Source organism: Eumetopias jubatus, unplaced genomic scaffold, assembly GCF_037043125.1.
Source record: "Eumetopias jubatus isolate StellerSeaLion01/CBP00866 unplaced genomic scaffold, mEumJub1_p1.0 scaffold_1, whole genome shotgun sequence".
NCBI classification, from domain to species: domain Eukaryota; kingdom Metazoa; phylum Chordata; class Mammalia; order Carnivora; family Otariidae; genus Eumetopias; species Eumetopias jubatus.
The window spans coordinates 145,697,939-145,720,700 of NW_028274807.1; the positions used below are offsets into that span (position 1 = coordinate 145,697,939).

The 22,762-nt window shown below is 41.4% G+C and overlaps 1 protein-coding gene across 2 annotated transcripts in view; it reads left to right on the forward strand.

The window, feature by feature from the left end:
• Positions 1–22,762, forward strand: part of SEC22C (SEC22 homolog C, vesicle trafficking protein) — a 30,596-nt gene that overhangs the window by 1,392 nt on the left and 6,442 nt on the right. For both annotated transcript variants that reach the window (XM_028107000.2, XM_028107001.2), the window contains exons 2-6: positions 12,702–12,910; positions 16,359–16,522; positions 18,621–18,800; positions 20,948–21,066; positions 22,287–22,352. In XM_028107000.2, coding sequence (XP_027962801.1) covers positions 12,729–12,910; positions 16,359–16,522; positions 18,621–18,800; positions 20,948–21,066; positions 22,287–22,352 — 711 coding nt within the window. In that variant the 5' untranslated portion in view covers positions 12,702–12,728. The remainder of the gene's footprint in view (positions 1–12,701; positions 12,911–16,358; positions 16,523–18,620; positions 18,801–20,947; positions 21,067–22,286; positions 22,353–22,762) is intronic.

Below are 22,762 nucleotides of genomic sequence, written 5' to 3' on the forward strand. Positions count from 1 at the left end.
TGATGGTCAGAGAGGAAAACTGACTTATTCCAAGTAACACAATGAGTAAGGAGCAATTGTAACAAGTGTAACCCTAGGCCTCTGTTCCTCCTATTAACAGGTCTCTGACTAGTTGAGTAGTAATGTTCTAGGAGAAATAGAATAGCTGTAATCCCAAAGATTGGATTTAGAGAGGCAGAATAAAGTGAAAAAGTTACATAGGCTTTTGAATATTTTGAGTAAGGGAAGTTTGGGTTTGAATCCTGATCTATCACTTATGTCTTTGGAGCTACAGTTTTCCCACCTGTCCAGTGTAGATTATGTCTTCCTTGTAGATAGTTATGAGCATTAAATAACATTATCAGTTTAAAAGTTCCTATCACAGTGTCTCGCATGTAATATTAGCTGCTATCAACTTCAGTCCCCTACTCTTCTTAACTCCTATCAAAGAGTTGACCTCTTACCCGCCCCCACCCCGCCCGCCACACAAACAGTATCCCCAGCCAACATGGAACAAAGGAGCCTGAGTGATCTACAAATTGGGTAACCAGTTTTCAAGTCTTGTGGCTGAAGATTAATTCAGTAAGGGTGACATAACTCAGTATTGTTTTCTGTATTGTATATTGGAGGAGTGGATAATATGCCTTATGGTGAAGACTTTTTTGAATATTTGAGTGCCAAGTGAAACTTGTTTTGCTTGTTTATGTTACTCTTTTGCAAGGCCTGGTCATGGCCTGGTCATTTAATGCTGTTTTTCTCTCATGTTTTCTTTCTCTCTCTCTTTTGGAGGGAGGAGGGGGAGGAGTATATGTGGTAGGGATTGGGGGGAGGAAAAAAACCAGTAGAAACAAGTGGCCTCCAGGTAGGCACAAAGTCTTTGCTGGTAGAGTAGGGATAATCTATGACATGAGCAGTTTATAAATAGATGCTGAGAAGAGGATTTAGGAAATGGGGGAGGCAGATTAAGATATAATTTTTATAAAGCCTAATAGTAACTTGGGTGCTATATATTTGATTACTAATTCAGTTTCTACTTTAAAAAAATTCTATTTATATAAATTTTTTTTTTCTCTCCAAGTAGAAATGTATTGTGGAACAGTGCTCAAAATATAGATCAGAATATGGCAAGATCTGCAAACCCACATTTCTTGTCTCAGTGGGCAAAAATAAGGCAGCTCTTAGGTCATTCATTCATTTGCTTAACAGTTTTTACTGAGGCCTTCCTCATGTGTGCCAGGCATGGTGTCAGGTTATAAGGCCTACTGGCCTGTAGAAGGAGCTGGGAAGACCTGGAAGACAGACTAGAGTCTCTGTGTGGGTACTCTGAGGGTGCTTTTGTCCTTGTATAATTGATAAGATTTTTTTCTATAATTGTGGCACGATTTTCCAGATTTATACTACTTCTTGTTTTTTAAACTGAATACTAGTTATCTGCAAACAGCTTTTATTTTAATTAATTCTGAGATTAGAGCACCTTCCAGTTTGGAAATGTCATGGTTATGGAGCTGCTCACCATAAAACATGTTTTTCAACATTCAAGCACAAATCATTGAAACTACAGTTAATTAGGGGCGCCTGGGTGGCTCAGTCATTGGGTGTCTGCCTTCGGCTCAGGTCATGATCCCAGGGTCCTGGGATCGAGCCCCACATCGGGCTCCCTCCTCGGCAGGAAGCCTGCTTCTCCCTCTCCCGCTCCCCCTGCTTGTGTTCCCTCTCTCACTATGTCAAATAAATGAATAAAATCTTAAAAAAAAAAAAAAAAACTACAGTTAATTAGCAGAAAAGATTAGTGGTCTACTTATAGAGATATTTAAAAGTGACACAAACATAAAAAGCAGGTAGGAGCATCATTTAAGTAAGTGTTATAAAGACCTTAAGTTAATACTTTTTTCTTCAAATTTTATTTAAAAGTAATTATAAGAAGTTGCCAAGATAGTATAGAGAGGTCCCATATACCCTTTACCTAGTTTCCCCCATTGGTTACACTTTACATAATAAGTATAGTACAATGTCAAATCTAGGAAATTAACATTGATATAAAGTATATATAGTTCCATGCCATTTTACCACATGTGTAGGTTCCTATAACCACCATCACAGTCAGGATACAAAATTGTTGCATCACCACAAAAATCTTCCTCTTGTTCTCCTTTCTAGTCACACCCATTCCCCTCCTCCCCACCATCCCCACCTCTTGGCAACCACTAATCATTTCTCCATCTCTAATTTTGTCATTTTGAGAATGTTACATAAAAGGATTCCTATGGTACATGACCTTTTGAGATTGGGTTTTTTTCCTTCAACACAGTGCTTTTGAGATCCATCCCAGTTGTTTTGAGTTTCAGTAGTTCCTTTCTTTTTACTGCTGAGTAGTATTCCATGATATGAATGTACTGTTTTTTTTTTAACCATTCACTATTTGTAGGATATTTGGTTGTTTCCAGTTCTTGGCTGTTATAAATAAAGCTGTTAAGAACAATTGTACACAAGTTTTCGTGTGGACATAAATTTTCATTTCTGAGATAAATGCCCAGGAGTGTGATTGATAGATCATATGTTAATTGCATGTTTAGTTTTATAAAGACACTGCCGAACTACTTTCTCCCATTTTATAGTCTTACCAGTAATGTATGAGAGAGCCAGCCGGTTCCTTTGCATGCCTTTCCAGCATTTGATATTTTCACTTTAAAAAATTTTAGCTGTTCTCATAGGTATATGGTATTGTCTCATTGTGATCTTAAGTTACTTTTCCCTTAATTGCTCTTGATGCTGAACATCTTTTCATGTGCTTATTTGCCGTCCATGTATTCTTTTTGGTGAAATGTCTGTTCATGTACTTTGCCCATTTTCTAATTGGATTGTTTTTTTACTGTTGAGTTTTGAGAGTTCTTTATAAATTCCAGTTATGTAGATATCTATATATCAGATATGTGGTTTATAAAATATTTTCTCCCAGTCTCTGGACTGTCCTTTCATCCTTTTCACATGAGGTTTTGCAGATTGAATATTTCTAATTTTGACGAACTCCAATTTACTGATTTTTCTTTTATGGATTATGCTTTTGGTATCATGTCTAAGAACTCTTCTCCAAGTCCTGAAGATTTTCTCTTATATTTTCTTCCATTTTGATAGTCTTACTTTTTAGATTTACATTTATGACACATTTTGAATTGAGTTTTATGTAAGGTGTGAGGTTTAGGTCAGGAATTTTTTTTTTCCTATAGATATCCATTGCTTCAGCACCAACTATTGAAAAAACTATACTCCCTCCATTGAATTGCTTTTGCACCATTGTCAAAAATCATTTGGCTGTACTTCTGTAGGTCTATTTCCATGTTCTCTATTCTGTTCTCTTGATCTTTGGGTCTATTCCTCTGCCAATAGCACACAATCTTGACTAGTGTAGCTATATGATAAGTCTTGAAATAGGATAGCATGGTTCCTTCCACTTTATTCTTTTTCAATGTTGTTTTAGCTATTTTAGTTTCTTTGCCTTCCCACATAAATTTTAGAATAGTTTTATCTATCTCTGCAAACTGTCATTCTGATATTTTTATAGGAAGTGCATTAAACCCATGTATCAATTTGGGGCAGAATTAACATCTTTATTATGTTGAGTCATCCAATCCATGATCATGGTATATTTCCTCATTTATTTAAGACTTCTTTAATTTCTTTCAGCAGTGTTTTGTAGTTTTCAGCATAGAAGCCCTGTGGATTTGTACCTAAGTATTTTATTTTAAAAATTATAGCTTCATTGAGATTTTTTTTGGTGTGATTGTAAATGGTATTTTATTTTTACTTTTGGTTTCTATGTGTTCTTGCTAGTTTATAGAAATACAGTTGATTTTTGTATGTTGATTTTATGTCTTACAACCTTTTTGAACTCATTAGTTCTAGGAGGTGTTTTGGTAGGCTCCTCAGGATTTTTCATGTAGATTGTTATGTCGTCTGCAAATAGGAGTAGTTTTGTTTCTTCCTTTTGTATCTGTGTGCCTTTATTTCTGTTTCTTGCCTTACTGCACTGGGTAGAATTTTCAGTAATGTGTTTAATAGTAGCTGTGAGCCACAGAAAAATAGACTCCAAATGGTTGAAAAACCTAAACGTGAGACAGGAGTCCATCAAAATCCTAAAGGAGAACACAGGCAGCAACCTCTTCCACCTCAGCCACAGCAACTTCTTCCTAGAAACATCGCCAAAGGCAAGGGAAGCCAGGGCAAAAATGAACTATTGGGATTTCATCAAGATAAAAAGCTTTTGCACAGCAAAAGAAACAGTCCACAAAACCAAAAGACAACCGACAGAATGGGAGAAAATATTTGCAAATGACATATCAGATAAAGGGCTAGGATCCAAAATCTATAAAGAACTTATCAAACTCAACACCCAAAGAACAAATAATCCAATCAAGAAATGGGCAGAAGACACGAACAGACATTTTTCCAAAGAAGACATCCAAATGACCAACAGACACATGAAAAAGTGCTCAACATCGCTCGGCATCAGGGAAATCCAAATCAAAACCTCAGTGAGATACCACCTCACCACCTGTCAGAACGGCTAAAATTAACAAGTCAGGAAACGACAGATGTTGGCGGGGATGTGGAGAAAGGGGAACCCTCCTACACTGTTGGTGGGAATGCAAGCTGGTGCAGCCACTCTGGAAAACAGTATGGAGTCTCCTCAAACAGTTGAAAATAGAGCTACCGTACGATCCAGCAATTGCACTACTGGGTATTTACCCCAAAGATACAAATGTAGGGATCCGAAGGGGTACGTGCACCCCAATGTTTATAGCAGCAATGTCCACCATAGCCAAACTGTGGAAAGAGCCAAGATGTCCATCGACGGCTGAATGGATAAAGAAGAAGTATATATACACAATGGAATATTATGCAGCCATCAAAAGGAATGAGATCTTGCCATTGCAATGACATGGATGGAACTGGAGGGTGTTATGCTGAGTGAAATAAGTCAGTCAGAGAAAGACATGTATCATATGATCTCACTGATATGAGGAATTCTTAATCTCAGGAAAGAAACTGAGTGTTGCTGGAGTGGTGGGGGGTGGGAGGGATTGGGTGGCTGGGTGATAGACATTGGGGAGGGTATGTGCTATGGTGAGCACTGTGAATTGTACAAGACCGATGAATCACAGACCTGTACTTCTGAAACAAATAATGCAATATATGTTAAGGAAAAAAAAAGAAGATAGCAGGAGGGGAAGAATGAAGGGGAGTAAGTTGGAGGGGGAGACAAACCATGAGAGACGATGGACTCTGAAAAACAAACTGAGGGTTCTAGAGGGGAGAGGGGTGGGGGGATGGGTTAGCCTGGTGATGGGTATTAAAGAGGGCACATTCTGCGTGGAGCACTGGGTGTTATGCACAAACTGAATCATGGAACACTACATCAAAAACTAATGATGTAATGTATGGTGATTAACATAACAATAAATTATTTAAAAAAATAGTAGCTGTGAGCACAAACATCATCGTTCCTGATTTTAGAGGGAAAGCATTCAGTCTTTATTAAGTATGATGTTAGTTGTGGGCTTTTTGTAGATGTTCTTCACCTAGTTGAGGAAGTTCACCTCTATTCCTGTTTTGCTGAAGGTTTTATCATGAAGGGGTGTTGAATCTTGTCAGATGCCCTTTCTGTATTAATTAATATCATTGTGTGATTTCTTTTTAGCCTGTTAATATAATGGATTATAGTGATTGATTTTACTATATTAAGCCAGCCTTGCATCCTTGGAATAAATCTCACTTGGTTATGGTGTCTAATTCTCTTTATTATATTGCTGAATTCTGGTTGCTAATATTTTGTTAAGGATTTTCACATACAAGTTCATGAGGATTAATGGTCTATAGTTTTCTGGGTTTAACATCAGGGTAATATTAGCTTCATAAAAAGAATTTGGAATTGCTTCCTCTTTTATTTTTTGGAAGAGATTGTGCAGAATTGGTATTCATTCTTTTTTAATTTTTTACATGTTCAATAGAATCCTCCAGTGAAATCATCTGGGCTTGGAGATTTCAGGAGTTTTAAAATTACGAATGAAAATTTCTTAATAGGAAATTTGGTTATAAGATTGTTTAAATTATCTATTTCATCTTGGGTGAATTGTGGTAGTTAGTGCTTTTTGAGGAATTGACTATCTCATCTACATTGTCAGATTTATGGATGTAGAGTTGTTTATAGTATTCCCTTATTATTTTTCTAATATTAGCATTTGGTGCTATAAATTTCCCTCTTAGCACGACTTTAGCTATGTCCCACAAATTTTGATATGTTTTCCTTTTTATTTTAGTGTATTTTTAAGTTTCCTTTGAGATTTCCTTTTTGACTCGTGGGTTATTTAAAAACGTGTTGTTTAATTTTTAAGTGTTTGGAGGTTTTTAATACCTCTCTATTATTACTTTTTAGACTGATTACATTGTGGTCCCAGATCACACTCTGTATGCATTTTGATGGGTATTAAGGAGGACACATATTGCATGGAGCACTGGGTATTATACGCAAACAATGAATCATGGACTACTACATCAAAAACTAACAATGTACTGTATGGTGACTAACATAATAAAAAATATATTAAAAAATTAAAAAAACAAAAATTTATTGAGGTTTCAGGTGTTATATTCCAAATATTTAAAGTAAATTTCTTCTTAAAGTGTGAAAAAAAATTTATTGAGGTTTGTTTTATGGCCCACATCTATCTTGCTGTATGTTCTGTGGGTTCTTGAAAGGAACTCAATTGTTGGATGGAGCATTCTATAAGTGTTGATTACATACTTTGGTTGATAGTGTTGTTGAGATCTTCTGTATCTTTGCTGGTTTTCTATAGAGTTTTGAGAGAGTAATGTTGAAGTTTTCAACTGTAATTGTGGATTTGTCTATTTCTCCTTTCACTTTATCAGTTTTGCTTCACCTATTTTACATCTCTGGTGCATATACGTTTGGTTTTGTCTTCTTGGTAGATTCTTTTATTGTTATGTAATGTCCTCCATATTTGGAATTTGCTTTGAAGTCTGCTTTATCTGATATTAATATAGCTCATTCTTTTTTTTATTATTTGAGAGAGAGAGAGCGAGAACATGGGCAGGGGCAGGGGTAGAGGGAGAGGGAGAGAGAATCCTCAAGCAGACTCCCTGCTGAGCACAGAGCCCAGTGCAGGCCTTGATCCCAAAACCCTGAGATCCTGGCCTGAGCTGAAATCAAGAGTCAGACGCTTAACTGAACTGAGCCATCCAGGTGCCCCACTCTTTCTTTTGATTAATGTTTGCATGGTATATTTTTTTCTATTCATTTACTTTCAGTCTACCTATATTTTTATATTTGGAGTGAATTTCTTACAGAAAGTAAGTGATTGGGTCATGTCTTTTATCTACTCTGTCCATTTCTGTCTTTAATTGTATATTTAGACCATTTACATTTGATGTAATCATTGCTATAATAGAACTTAAGTATGCTCTTTTATTTTTTGTTTTCTGTTTATTGTTTTTTGATTCTGTGTTCTTTTTTCCTGCATCACTGTGAATAATTCAAATGTCTTTTAGAATTCCATTTTTATTTATGTATAGTGTTTTTGAGTGTATCTCTTTGTATAGCTTTTTCAGTGGTTGCTCTAGTATACAGCTGTGTACATATGCATACTTATATATGCATGTATATACATCTAGGTTTGTGCATATTTATGACTTACAGTCTCCTGGAGTCAGCATTTTACCATTTCAAATGAAGCATAGAAACTTTACCTCCCTTTATATTTCTGTACCCTCCCCATTTATAATTGTCTTAACAATTTCCTCTACATTGAGAGCATCAGAAATGGTATAGTTATTGCTTCAGTCATCAAACATAATATACAAAACTTATGAGGATAGTCTCTTGTATTTTCCCATGTTTTTATTCTTTCTGTGGTGTTTTCTTTTGTCCCAAGATTCCTTCTTTTATTATTTCCTTTCTGTTTGGAGAACTTCCTTTAGCCATTTTCTTAGAGCAGGTGTGCTGGCAACAAATTCTTTTAGTGTTCCTCATCTAAATATGTTTTAATTTTCCTTTCATTCTTGAAGGGTATTTTTGCTGAAAATACAGAATTCTGGCTTGGCAGTTCTTTTAGCACTTGAGAAATATGTTTTCTTTGGGCCTCCATGGTTTCTGTGAGAAATTTGCTGTCATTTGAATTGCTTTTCCCCACTCTGTGTTATTTCTTGCTGCTTTCAAATTTTTTTCTGTCTTTAGTTTTATTAAATTTGACTGTTATATTTGTTGGCGTGGATTTCTTTGGGTTTATCCTTTCTGGGATTTATTCTGCTTTTTGAATCTGTTGGCTTATGTCTTCTGTCAAATTTGGGAAGTTTGCAGACATTTCTTTGAATACTTTTTCAGTCCTGCCCTCTTTCTCCTCTGCTCCAGGGACATGTGTGTTAGATAATTTGTTATAGTCCCACAGTCCCTGAAGCTCTGTATAATATTTTTCTATCTAATTTCTCTCAGATTGTTCAAATTAAATAATTTTTATGTTCTGTCTTCATGTTTACTGATTTGAATCATTCTTCTGGCCCCTCCATTTTGCTGTTGAGCTCATCTGTTGAATTTTTTACTTCAGTTATTGTATTTTTTAAATTCTAAAATTTCCATTTGGTTCTTTATATCTTCTATTTCTTTGCTGTGACTTTTAATTTTTCATTTGTTTCAAGTGTGTTTATAATTGCTCATTGAAGCATTTTTATGATAGTTACTTAAAAGTCTGTCATCTTGGTGTTAGCATCCGTTGATGGTCTCTCTCTTTTTTTTTAAAGATTTTATTTATTTATTTGAGAGAGAGAATGAGATAGAGAGAGAGAACATGAGAGGGGGGAGGGTCCAAGGGAGAAGCAGACTCACTGCTGAGTAGGGAGCCCGATGCAGGACTCGATCCTGGGACTCCAGGATCATGACCTGAGCTGAAGGCAGTTGCTTAACCAACTGAGCCACCCAGGCGTCCTGATGGTCTCTTCTTATTCAAGTTGAGATTTTCCTCGTTCTTAGTATGGCCAGCGAATTTTGATTGAAACCTGGACATTTTGGGCATTATGTTACGAGACTCTGGATCTTATTTAGATCTGTTTTAGTTGGCCTTTGTGTTAGCGGGGGGGGGTGGCAGTACTATCTCATTACTGCCAAGTGGGAGTAAAAGTTCAGGTTTCCCCACTGGGCCTCTTTTTGGCCCCTTGAAGGCAAGGGGCTGCTCGTTAGTGCTGGGCAGAGATAGGAATTTTGTCTCCTTAATGATACAGTGGGAGAGGTTGGCTCTTTGCTGCTTGTAGCTCCCTGCCTGGTCTTCTCTGACACCCCAGCAGCATGGAGAGTTGGGGGGGGGGTACACCTCATTACTGCCAGGCAAGAGTAGAAGTCTGGGCTCTTAATTCAGCCTTTGTTGTGGGTATATGATCGCTACAGGTTTTTCTGTGGTATTTGACTAGGGTGGAATGCTTTTGTCTAAAACTTTTCTATTTTGCTAGGCTGCACGCACCTTTCCTGCTTCTTTGGCTGGAGAAAGAAGACCTTTTTTTTCATTATTGGGGCTTTTTTTCCCTTCTTCTTCTTTTTTTGTCTACATTCATTGGCATTTTTGGGTTGCCAGCTTCTCTAGCACCAAGACAAGGATATATGAGGCAAAAAGAAAACTGAGCAAGCTCACAGCTCTGACATTCCTCAGTTCCCAAAGTCCCTAGCCAGTCTGCCTTTTTCTCTCCACCTTTCAGATGTTTATTTATGTCTCTTTTATATATAATGTCCATGGTTTTTAGTACTATTTGTGGGAGTAGGAAAAAGTACTTAAACTCCACCTTTCCAGAAGCAGAAGTCCCCAGTTCATCCTTTTTCGAGCAGTAGTCAGATCTCTTTTTCAAGTATAGACCATCTCATTCATAATCTGAGTTTGCAAACACCAGATCCCTACAGTACGCAAAGCTCTTACCAGGCCCTGTGAAGACAAAGAGATGAGACTCTCCCTATTTGTATTAACATTTTTTCATCTTGTGGGATACAGAGTACATTTCACAGAGGAAAAAAATGCTGTTGTCTCTGTTCTCAGACACTACCACAGCAATGTGTAAAGTCCCTCCACTCCTCAGGAAGCTGCCGTCCTGTACACTCACACACTCATACATGTACACAAACACAGGTTACACTTAATATCACAGTGTCCCCTTCATTTAAGCACCATAAAAATTTTAAAGTGTCTTAAGTGGATGTGGGTTTTACTAGTTTGCAATACTAGGAACTTGATAGAACTGACAAATGCTTTTATTTAACTTGAATGCTGTTGTCTGAGAAGTGGGTTTCATCACCAAAAGGATCAATGGGTGAAATAAAGAGCCTGGAGGGAATGTTTGGGTCCTTGAGAGAGTGGTAGAACTGGTTCTTAGATTACTATCACTTGGAAAGGTCACTGTTTCCCTTTTTACTGGTTTAAATCAATACCTGGCACATAGTAGATGTTCTATAAAAATAGCACTAGAGAGGATATTTGGGGGTTGACAGTTGGAAGAGCATAGAATTTACTCAGCCCGCTAGAAAGTACCTTTCTTATTTTGCCTTGGGGTGTTTCTGTCCTGTCTGACTCTCCTGGTATCTCATTGATTCATTCTCTCTCTCTCTCCTTTTTTTGGGGGGGTGCGGGGGGGCAGTACTCAGTGTCTAAATCTTGGCCTAGCATTCTTGTTGAACTTGTTCTTTCTTAGCAAGTAGTGTTCTCAGAAACATCTTCATTACAGGTATTCTTAAACACTTCTGTACCAGCGTTGCAGAACGGCTATACCTTGCATTCACTGAAGTAACACTGTTCTCAAGATAGCAAGCAAGTTGTGGTTCTTGTTTCGCCCCTAAGCCTTAGTCTCACGTTGATCTTATAGTCTTCCCCTGTCTTTATCAGGGCTTTGTGCCTGTAAATCTTTAAAAAATTATTTCTAAATTGAATATTTCAAACATTCACAAAAGTCTAAGAAGGTAATGAGATTAAGCCTCCGTACACCGAAGCGCTGATGACCTCTTGGGTGCTGGAGGTCTCAGCATGGGCCAAGCAGCTGGGGTACAGCCCACAAGGCCTTCTGGCAGTTGGCCAGGCCCTGCCAGCAGTGCTGGGAACTTAGCAATTTTGTGTGTGGAGGTATTTTCCCTGGGCCTTTTCACATTTTTACTCCTCTATAGAAAGTGTAGGGAGATGGGACAAATGGACTTTGTAGAATCTGTTGGCTAGTAGACTAAGTTTTCTTTTTGCCTTCTCTTGTTTTTATACCACTGCAATCTCTTCATGGGTAAAATGGGAATCATTATTCGTTTATCCATTCTAGATGTGGTCTTTATTCTTAGAACTTACACTTAGGTAATAGAAACGATAAAAGTAAAACAGAGAACAGAGAGATAGGCTCTCTGAGAATTTAGAGGAGGTAGAAGTACTTCCGGCTAGACAAGTCTGGGAAGGTTTCACGGAAAGGGTGGATGGGAGACAGTCCTTGATGTGGATTTGGATATGGGGAGACCAGAGGAGTAGCAGACATGGGCCAAAGAATGCATCAAGGCACAGAGGTGAAGAGAAAAGTGTCCATCATAGGGGTTCCCCTTTCCTCCTGCTCATAGGAAATGAGAGGTCAAATGAGGTTCCATCTTTGGAATTCTTTGAAAGAAACGTCCACCAGTGTATGTACCTATTAACAGCCTGTCAAGTAGAGGACCTCACAAACCCAGTCTGTGAAACAGGATGTGTGGGTGCATGGAAAGACCCATTAAAGCCGCAGTGGCCGCCTCACTAATCCCTGGTGGCAGGGCTACCACGGCCTACATGTGTAGGTTATGCCCTGGGCCCGCACCTGCAGAGTTAACGGATGGGGCTAAACCCAGCCAGTCTCTGCCAGCGGAACTGGTCCAGGCTGTTTCCACCCTGAGAAGCACCTTGTTCTGATTTGCCGAGGGCACCATGAGGGCTCAGAATCTGTTTCCTTTTGTTTCTTACTGGTGCCCACATATCATGGCCAAATATTTAGGATCTCACTGTCATATAATTTGCTAAATGACTTCCTTTAGCCATCTGTAGGGACTCAGTCATCATTTTGAAGACTGGCATGGTATCAAACATTTGCAGAAATTCAGGAGGACATACCCTACTCTCTCAGTTCCATGTTTGCCTTCTGTTCTCCCTGCCACCAACTCAGGTTGGATGCTCAAGAATCCCTCCACCACAGGTGAGGATAAGACAACAAAGCTGCTCAACACCTGCCTTCCCCGGGTGACCTGAAATGTACAGGGCACTGGACCCCACCCCCACCCCTACCCCCCGGCTTCAGGGTCAGGTGCTTTCTGTCCCTTTGGGGCCATCTTGCTACCTGTGTCCTGGCAACCCCTTGTCGTTCCTGTTGCTCCTGAGCCTTTCTGGCACAGCTTCCTTGCTTCTCTATTCCTTTCTCCCTCATCCTGATTGGTTTCATTCTGGAAGGGGAGAGATTTGTTAGAGAGAAGGAAAAGGAGGATTACAGGTAAGGAAGAGACAGGAAGGAAAACAAAGGAGGAAGATAGGGAGCAACATAGCAGTAGAGGCCAGGAAAGTTATAATACAGGCAATATTTGCAGTTCCAGTGGGGGTGAAGGTGAAACCACCAGAGCGACATTTCGGGTGCAGGGACGTCTCTGTCACCATCATCTGCCCTCAGTAACAAGATGGCCTTGCTTTCCTCAGGTGTCCTCATGACTTCCCCTGCAGACCATGTCTATGATCCTTTTTGCCTGTGTGGTGAGGGTGAGGGATGGACTGCCCCTCTCGGCCTCCACTGACTTCTACCACACCCAGGATTTTCTGGAATGCCGGAGACGGCTCAAGACTTTAGCCTTGCAACTGGCCCAGTACCCAGGTCGAGGTTCTGCCGAAGGACGTGACTTCAATATACAGTAAGCAAGCATGTTCACTTTTCCAGACCATCTGCAAACTTTGGTTTACTTTTAACCATATATTGGGGTAATGTTAGGCTGATCACGTTGCGTGTTACGAGTGGGTAGGCTGTCAGACAGTGGTCTGGAGGTGGTGTGTATTTACAGCCATAGAATCAAGAGAGCATGATTATCGTACCCTTGCATGGAGCATGCCGCTCCATCTCCTGCCCTTCTGTCAGTGGAGTGCTCGGGAGCATCAGGAGACCTGGGTTCAATCAGTTTTCATGCCTTTAGTTTGGTAGTTTATTCTGCCTTAGATGGAGAGGGGGAGAGTCCAGATTATAACATCAGGGAGGGAAAAGAATGAGAGTGGGAAAGCCAGGAAAATAAAAGACTTATGGTTCTTGCCTTAGGTTTTGCTTTTTAAATTTTTCACCTTTTTAAAAATATTTTAAAAATTTAAAACTTTTCTCATTATGTAACAGGAGCAGGGGAGTGAATAATGAGCACAGGGAGGTCCCTCTGCTGAAGGAACTTAAAGTCTCATGAGGGAACAAGAGCGATAATGTAACTGAATATAATACAGTAGGGAAAATGCTGCAGCAGAAGCAGGAATCAAGTGGTTCCAATAATCCTAGTAATAATGGCTAGTGTTGTTGAGTGTTTTCTATATGGCAGGCACTACCCTAAGCTCTTTATTGACTTGTGAGGTGGGTAATAGTATTCTCCCTGTTTTCCAGAGGAGGAAAGTGAGGTTAAGGGACTTAGCTGAGGTTGTCCTGTTAGTACGTGGTATGGCCAAGATCTGAATGCAGGCAGCTGGGCCCCAAGGGCTGCTCCTCATGTGTTATATCATTTCTTATTCTAGGACTTAGAGCAAGAAGCCTTTCTACAGGAGGGATCAGGGGCTAGGCGGGGTTTGAAATCTCAAAATGGCTTGTCCTAGACTTTTACATCTTTGTTTTCCATTATTTAGGCCCTCACTTACCAAGTCCCCCCTGCTCCCCTTGAACAGTACATTTTTAGCTGGCCTGATAAGGTGGGGTCCTTTTAGGGGATTTCAGCCTCAGAATCAGAAAAACCAAAGGAAAAGTCCAGGCTTCACTCCAGGCCTGGTGGTGTGGTCGGGCAAGGAGGGACCAGCCTGAAGGGGGCGGCAGGAGGTGAGCACGTGCAGCTGTCACCCTGTGGCATGGGCTCTGGGTGCTCAGGAGCGAAAACCGAGCTGCATCTGCCTGCATTTGTGGCTCCTGTCTCTGGGTGCCTGAAACCACCTTCCTCCGTGTCCCTTCCTCATTATGCTCAGATTATCTAACATCCTATGGGGACTTGGTGCTGAACTGCAAATAGGAAAACTTTTCTCTGATAAGAAAAAAAAAGAGGTCTGTGACTTCAAATGACATTCTGGGTGCTTCAGTAGTTTTTTGAAAACTGGAATGTAAAATGTTCTGTTCATTTGTATTTTGGATTAAATGGTCACCATTATTTTTCACAGATGAAACAGGCTTTTTTTTTTTTTTCCATACAGGTAAGCAGTACTATAGCTTATTTTATAGTTAAGGAGTTGAAATACTTTCCCACAGCTACCATTAACAAATTACAACAACAGGAATTTATTCTCTCACAGTTCTGGAGGCTAGAAGTCTGAAATCAAGGTGGCGGCAGGGCCATGCTCTCTTGGAGGCTCTAAGGAAGACCCTTCCTGTGCCTCTCTACTACCTTCTAGTGGTTGCTGGCAGTCCTTCCGTGTCCTGTAAAAGAGTCACTCCAGTCTCTGCCTTCTTGATTACGTGGCCTTCTAACCTCTGTCTCTAATGAAATTTCACACCGGTCACTGGATGGAGCTACTCTAATCCATTATAACCTTATTTTATCTTGATTGTATCTGCAAAGACTTATTTCCAAGTAAGGTCATAGTCACAGGCACTGGGAGTTAGGACTTCAACATATCTTTTTGGGAGACACAAGTCAGCCCACAAATAGGGGTCCTCTTTCCAACAGAAATACCCATCCTAGAAAGACTTAACCCCTTCTGGAAAGTTCCTCATATAAGGAGGAAGTTATTCTTTTTTTTTTTAATTGACAAAATTTTTATATAGAGACTTCCAATTATAAAAAGATGATAAAACAATACAACCTAAAAACTCTTTGCCAGAAACATCCTGAAATGTGGGTAAATGTCTATGAAAAAGTGTTTTAAATGTGTAGCTGAGCTTGAAAGAGAGAATTCCCAAGGTGCCAGAAATGAAGGGGAACAGAATATCAGGGTGCTGAGTGTGTGAGCTGACCCTGAGGCTCCTGGGTAACCAGTCATAAACTTAGGACTTGAGTTTCAGCATGCAGAAAGGGAGAGGCCTTTGGCTTATGTCGGGTGAGGTGTTGGAACAAGAGCCACGCTTGAAGAAGGCATTCTTGTCAGGCAACAGCCCTGGTGGCACGGTGATAGGTGAGAAATAGCTGCCCACCGGTACAGGAGTTGCCCATCTTTATTTGGCTTTGGATAGGAAGGAAAAACAAAGTCTCATCTAAGACATTGAAACCCTGCTTCTGTGGCTCATGTAGGATTGGAGTTTAAGTTTATATTCCCCCACGGTCTAGGAATTCCTAAACCAAGGTTCAGTGATCGGTATTGGTTCCAGACTGATGACACTCCTGGAGTAGCTGGCCAAAGCAAATGGAAAACCACTCTGGAAGGAGTGTGCCACAACTCAGTCCTTGAGAGATTCTTACAGAGAAAAAAAGCTCCACACTGGTGCCCTCTCACCAAAAATTACAGAACACCAAAGGAGCTCTCCTACAAAGAGTGGGAGTCAGTAGACACCACAGAGAGAACTCGAGTCCCCAGAACCTGAAATGATAGCACGACAGTCTGGAAAGTAGTAGAAGAAGGAGAAAACCCTGCATCAGTTTTATGAGACCAGAATAACCCAGTACCACAACCAGATGGAGACAGTGCAAGAAAGGAAAATGATAGGCCAGTCTTACTTTGCGTAGACACAAAAGTCCTAAATGAAACATTAGCAGACTAACTAGCAGTTGCGTGTATGTGAATATGTACAAACTACCCCACCCCCCCACCGCCAAGAAGACTTTATTTCAGGATGCCGGGATGATTGAACATTAGAAAGCTATCAATGTCGATTAAAGAAGAAAAATAGTTTGCTCTATAGATGCAGAGAGGTCTGAGGCTACCTCTCCCTAGTGGAACATGCATCCCCCATGCAGGAATCAAGAAGAGTGATCACACACTGTCAGTGGCAAATTACTGCTCTCTAGTTTAGAGGAAGGACCAGCAGGGCGCTGTGCCAGGTAAGCCCAGCTGAAGAGACAATATACGTGCAGCAAATAGCTACAGGGCTGTTCAAGGCCAGGCAAGTGCAGGGCGCAGACCTGGTTGTGTCTGAGTGTGGGGTGGGAATACAGGAGTCTGCTCCCTGCTAATGCAGATGTTGCCCTTTTGTTTCAGTTTTTCTTCTTTGCGGGATGTGGCTTGCATGGCTATCTGCTCCCGCCAGTGTCCAGTGGCCATGGCCTTCAGCTTCCTGGAGACCCTGTGGTGGGAATTCACAGCTTCCTACGACACCACCTGTATTGGCCTAGCCTCCAGGCCATACGCCTTTCTCGAGTTTGGTTTGTAACCTTCTGTCTTCTATATTGCTCTCTTACGGCATTGTATGTGTTGAACTGATGGTTTAGATTTGGCTTTGACCATCAGGGAAAACCCCTGGAGGTGCTATGACATGTCACTGGAGATCTGCCTGGTACCCTGAGATTTCACAGTGATTGAAGTGGCCTGGAAGCTTCAAGCTTTAGCACTGTCTTCCCATCTCCTGGGAAGAGAATTTGAACGAGGGGCCTGAGGCAGGGTTGGGGAATGGTGAAACCCATCTCAGTTATCCACCATAATCCCCTGAAGCAGGGGTCAGCAAACTGTGGTCCGAGGACCGGCTGCATATTTTTGTAAATAAAGTGGAAGGCAGCTACACTCATTCACTTACGGGTCATCTGTGGCCGCTTTGTCCCTCGCCAGCAGAGTTGAGCAGTTGTGACAAAGACCATACAGGGTCTAGAAGCTGAAAATATTGACTACGTGGCACTTTAAGAGGATTTGCCACCCCTGCTCTAGAGCAGTGCTACTCAGCGGGTGGTAGGTGAGCTTGTTCCTCTATCGTGAGGTAGGTACCGAAAGTGAGAATAAGAAGTGTTTAGAAATTCATACAGTAATTTGACATTCCTGCAGTCTTGTTTTTTTAAAAAGATTTTATTTATTCATTTGAGACACAGAGATACAGAGAGAGAGAACATGAGCAGTGGGAGAGGCAGAGGGAGAGGGAGAAGCAGGCTCCCCACTGAGCCAGGAACCCAACACGGGGCTCGATCCCAGGACCCTGGAATCATGACCCAAGCCGAAGGCAGACATCCAACCATCTGAGCCACCCAGGCGCCCCACCTCCAGTCTTTTTAGTGCATTTTATCAAAGTATCAGTCTGCAACCATTTGGAAATAAGAAAAACTGGCCCTTGGCTCAGAGGTCTGAGAAATACTGCTCTGGAAGAGGATAGTTTTTTCCTAGGCGTTCCCAGAGAGGCCTCGTAGAGGCTTGATAATTACAGTGTATGCTCTGTTTTTCTCAGGTGAGTCATGTCATCCTGAGCTCTTGGGAGAACAGGAGTTGAGGTGGGAGTTGGGGGGCCTTCTGTGGCCTCTGTGTAGGCAGCTGCCATCTCTGTGATGCTCTTGAACGAGGGGCTGGCCACAGTTGGTGGATGCAGAGAAGTGTTGCCACATGTGCTTTCTGGAGCTCCTGCCAGAGCCCTCAGACTCCCTCATGGGACCCACCGGCTGCTGCATTTCTTTGTCACCCAAGAGGTGCTGGGGAAGTCCCTGGCACGCAGGCCTCTGCCTGGTAGACCTGTGACACAGACAGAAGGTTCTCCCCAAGTCTCCCTGTGAGGCCTGGTTCACTGGTGCTCTCAGCCCCACTTCTTCCTGCAAAGAGGGCAGGCTGGCCCCGGACAGACCACAGCTGTGGCGTCCCTTGGCTGTCAGTCCATTAGCAGCTGTGGACTGTTCTTCTCCCCCCTCGGTTCTGCATGTGCCTTCCTTCTCAAGTGCCGTGCTTGATCCGACAGCAGACCCTGCCCCAGCATCATGCGTGCTCCCTACTGAGTGAGAGGAGAATATAGTAGTAGCGATTCTAGGTATGCATTATGCATCATTTTGCTTTGCCAATATGTATGAAACTCTACTTCAAATACTTATTAAAACTTGGTAATAGATTAATACTTTAAAATATATAATCTTAGTTTACATAATATATTCACATTTATTTGTAATTTTTTTCTCACATGCCTTTTTTTAGGGTAATTAGTTCAAGAATAACTCTCTCCCCTTTTTAAGCTTTGAAACAGTCGGTGAATTGCCCTGGATTGTACTACCAGTAGTGGCTGAGCTAAGACTCAAGCCCCTATCCCTTGACTCCCTCATCGCTGAGGTTCTGGAAAGCATTGTTGCCTTCTCCGTGGACACTCATGTTTTAAGTATTATGCACTGAAGAAATCGATGAGACCAGTAATGACGCATAGTAATCATTTGACCTTTAGGTATATCTCGATACTCTGGCTGACCTACTAGCTTGCTTACAAATGTAAACTTCATTTTGCACAGATTGTTCTGTGATACCCATTTTGATGCAGCTGCTTAACTTGGGTTGCTCTCTTTTTTGCAGACAGTATCATTCAGAACGTGAAGTGGCATTTTAACCATGTAAGTTCCATTCAGATGGAGAGCAGCTTGGAAAAAATTCAGGAGGAACTGGAGTTCCAGCCTCCAGTGGTTCTCACTCTGGAGGACACGGATGTGGCAAATGGGCTAATGAACGGTCACACACAGATACACTTGGAGCCTGGTAAGTGGTTTGCTGTGCCCTGGTGTTGATGAAGATGAGGTGACATTAGGTATTTCAAATGGACAGTGACTTTTTTTTTTTCCAATCAGGGAGGTGTTTTGGGGGGTGGGTGTATAAAATATGTGGGAAAATATATGGACTGATCCTGTTTCCAGGTGACTGTTACAAAACACTTGACTGTTATGATAGTTGACTGGGGGAGGGGGCAACTCATGATGACATTCAGAAGAGTGACTAGGTAGGTTGTTTTCTTAACCAGGATGATATTTACAAGTTTAAACATAAAGGATGTCACTTCCTTAGATTTGTACATGCTCTCTCTCTCTCTCTCTCCTCTCTATTTTTCCCTTTGACAGTGAATCCTTATCTCATCTTATCACTTAGTGCAACATTGCAAATCTCCTCTGAGACACCCCTGTCCCCCTTGACGGAGGGAGGGAAGGGCTGTGAGAATGTGAGTAGGCAGGGCCAGAGCTGCAGCTTCTAGTGCTCTCACTGTCTGCTTCCCCGTGAGCCCGGGGGACGTCCCTCTGTCCCTGTGGATTTCCAAGCTGAGTGCCTTGGCATCCCGTGACGCAGTGTGGCATTAACACCATTAGCCACTCAATACCTAGCACGTAACAAAGCATGATTTTTTTTTTTTTGCATTCCTTGTTACAGTTACACACAATTAAACCAATTTTTAATTAAAGTGGATATTTACATTCTAAACATTCTGTAGTGGTGTAAGAACTGAATCCTTCTTTGAGAGATAGAGTTGTCTACACTGTAACAGTCTAACTATTTTAATAGTTTTTATTCTAAACTCATTGCTTGACCTTTAAAAGTGGTGTATTAAAAATGTTCACATTTTTGGCTTACCTTTGTGTTTTGATTTAATCTGTTTCAACCAATACATTCCTGGATTGGCTCTTATTCCAGTCAGTAAGTTGTCATTGATACTGGGAATGGACTTAACTTTTGTAGAAGGAAGACTGGGTATTTGAGCCCCAAACTTCCTCTTTTGCCTTATGTAAAGATGGGGTAACTTTGTAACATGTGTTTTGTGTTTTAACCACTTAGACAAGAGAAGCAAAATCCAGAAAATGTCAACTTGCTTATCTTTCTAGGACATTTTACTGTGGTTTGACTCACCCTATTGTCCCGAGGCTAGAATCTTTACAGGTAGCATGTTCTGTTCTAACAGGAACTTTGATAGCTCAATGGAGACTAACACACTAACAATAGGCATCAGTTGGGTTGTGGCTAGATATTTGTATGTGTGTGCGTGTGTGCGTGCATGTGTGCGTGTGTGTGTGTGGGAAATGTAGGACAAGAAAGGATGATTTTAAAAGATCCCAGTAAGAGAATGGGGGTGGGGGAGAGTCACCATTTAATTGTGTGACCCGGAATCAGTCTTAGCAGGTATCTTTGAAGAGAGAATGATCATTTGTTCTAGAGTTCCAGAAACAGCTTATAGCTCAAATAATCAGTGTTTCCCTCCTCTTCCCAATTATTTTAGAATTTAAGAAACTGCATGTGCTGCAAATTGCTTTAGAAGCACAGGAGACATTGAATACTGTCCTTGTTTAGAAGTTGAGAGTTGAAGTATATGATAGAAATGCTGTCAGAATTTGACAACCCATTTACAAGTAAAGCCATAAATTGCTTTAAATCAGGATTTCTCAATCTAAGCTGTATTGACATTTTGTACTGTGTAATCCCTCGCTGTGAGGGGCTGTCTTGCGCATTGTAGGATGCTGAAGCCTTCATGGCCTGTACCCACTAGATGACAGTAACACCCTGTCCACGGTGTTGACAACCCAAAATGTCTTCCAGGCGTTGCCAGATATCCACTGAGGGGCTAATCGCCCCCGGCTGAGAACCACTGCTTTAGATAGAAAGAAAATCAGGCCTTGAAAAACCTGTGCTTACTCAGGGAAGGACCTCTTTCTCGAAGAACTCACTTCGGATTCCCAGTTCCATTCTGTCCTTCATTTCTTGCCTTTTATGCTCTCTAACAGCAGCTGCTTTTAATTAATACGTTTGTAATTCTGTGTTTAACATACTGAGCCTATCATTAGTGGAGGTCTAGTTAATGTCTTTGTTTATTTTTCTTTCATATAGAAATTATTTTCACTAGACACTTATTTTTTTTAATTGTGAAGCTCCTAATTTCCGAATGGAACCAGTGACAGCCCTGGGTGTCCTCTCACTTATTCTCAACATCATGTGTGCTGCTCTGAATCTCATCCGTGGGATTCACCTCGCAGAACATTCTTTACAGGTAACCTTTTTTATTATAGTTTAAACGGAAGGACCTATGATGGAAGAAACTGGTGGGGATACACTTTACTTACAAGGTTATTATGCACAAAGATTTTAAAAATTTTTAATTAAAATACGATTTTTATAGTCAAGTTTATTCTTTATAGTGGGTTGAACAAATACGAGACTTGCTCTTTTGTATCTGTTGTCCTCAGAAGCCAGAGTGGCCTGCCAGGGGAGCTGGTGAGAAATAGCGTGCTACGGGGGCATCCTTGGGGCCCCAGGAGTCACTGCAGGGGCCCGATTGCTCAAGAGCAGATTTGACTCTCAGACTTTGAGGTTCAGGCTGTGTCCCCCTGGAAAAAGTTGCCACCTACTCTGATTTTTATCATGCAGATGCCACCTTCCCTGTGTCTTTGTCAGAGAACTGTAGCACCAGGAAGCTGATTTGCCAGTCTGCTCCAATCAAAGCAACTTTCTATTTCAGTGCTTTTAAAATAATTTTTTTTCTAAATTTTCAAGTATTTAAAACACTTTTAAAAAGTACAGAATCAGGGATGCCTGGGTGGCTCAGTCGGTTAAAAAGTACAGAATCATTGTGGGCATAAACAGATAGATACTACTTTTAAAAAATAGAGCCCTAATGCTCACAGCCGTGACTGTGGTAGCCAAAGTCCGAAGCACAGCTGAGGCTGAGTCTCAGGAGACTAATGTAGGCTGACCTGTGTGGAGAGTGGCAGCAGTGACCGCCTGTCACCACATCCTGTCTTTAGCCAATGTGTGCTGTGGTTCCCACTCCTATTTTTTATGATTATTCATGCCCAGATACTTACCAAGCGTCTGTACACACTAGAACAGGTGCCTGGCCAACAAGATGGTAAAGCAGAGTGTGGTGACATCACTAAGGAGGTAGCGGTGCCTGGAGGTGGGCAGAATTAGGGAAAGCTGAGTGCTGACAGATGAGTAGGATTTTGAGAGGTAGTGGCGTTGGGGGGCAGTCCAGTTTGGGGGCTTAGCACAGACGCACAGGGACATGAGGGTGCGTGGTGTGTCCAGGCTGTTGAAAACAGTTGCATGCCAGCCCTTGTTCTGGTAAATAAACAGGGACTTATGTCTCCTCCAGCCAGCGATTTTGTAGTGTCAGCCATACCAGAGCGAGTGAGGTGCGAAGGGCTTCATGTCCTAGTGTTTCCATTCATCTGAATATTCCTTTTCTTGTGTTTCTTATCTTTGTTTTAGGTTGTCCATGAGGAAATTGGAAATATTCTGGCTTTTCTTATTCCTTTTGTAGCCTGTATTTTCCAGGTGAGTGAAACATTAACATTTCGGTGAGTGGGTTGAACCCCGTGGTCCTATTTTGTTCTTCTGTTGGAACCATCAGCAAGTTTCTAGATGTGATTTTGTTCCACCAAGGCATGTTATGGACAATACCAGGTCCTTCCTGGAAGGACCCTAGGCCCATCCTGCCCAGCTGTCTCATTTTACAGAGGAAGAACATTGCACTCAGAAAAGGAAAGCCACTTGCCCTAGGCCACAGAGCCTTTGACAATGGCTGAACAGGAGCCGGGAATTTGGATTCGACTCCCAAGAAGGGAGGGATGAGCTTGCTGTGGGGATTGGGTTGCGCCTGACTAATGTGAAGCAGTGTCTTACTTATTGTCAGGGCAGTCCAGGTATAGAAACGTCTTTCTGCAGAAGTAACAACTACTTATATG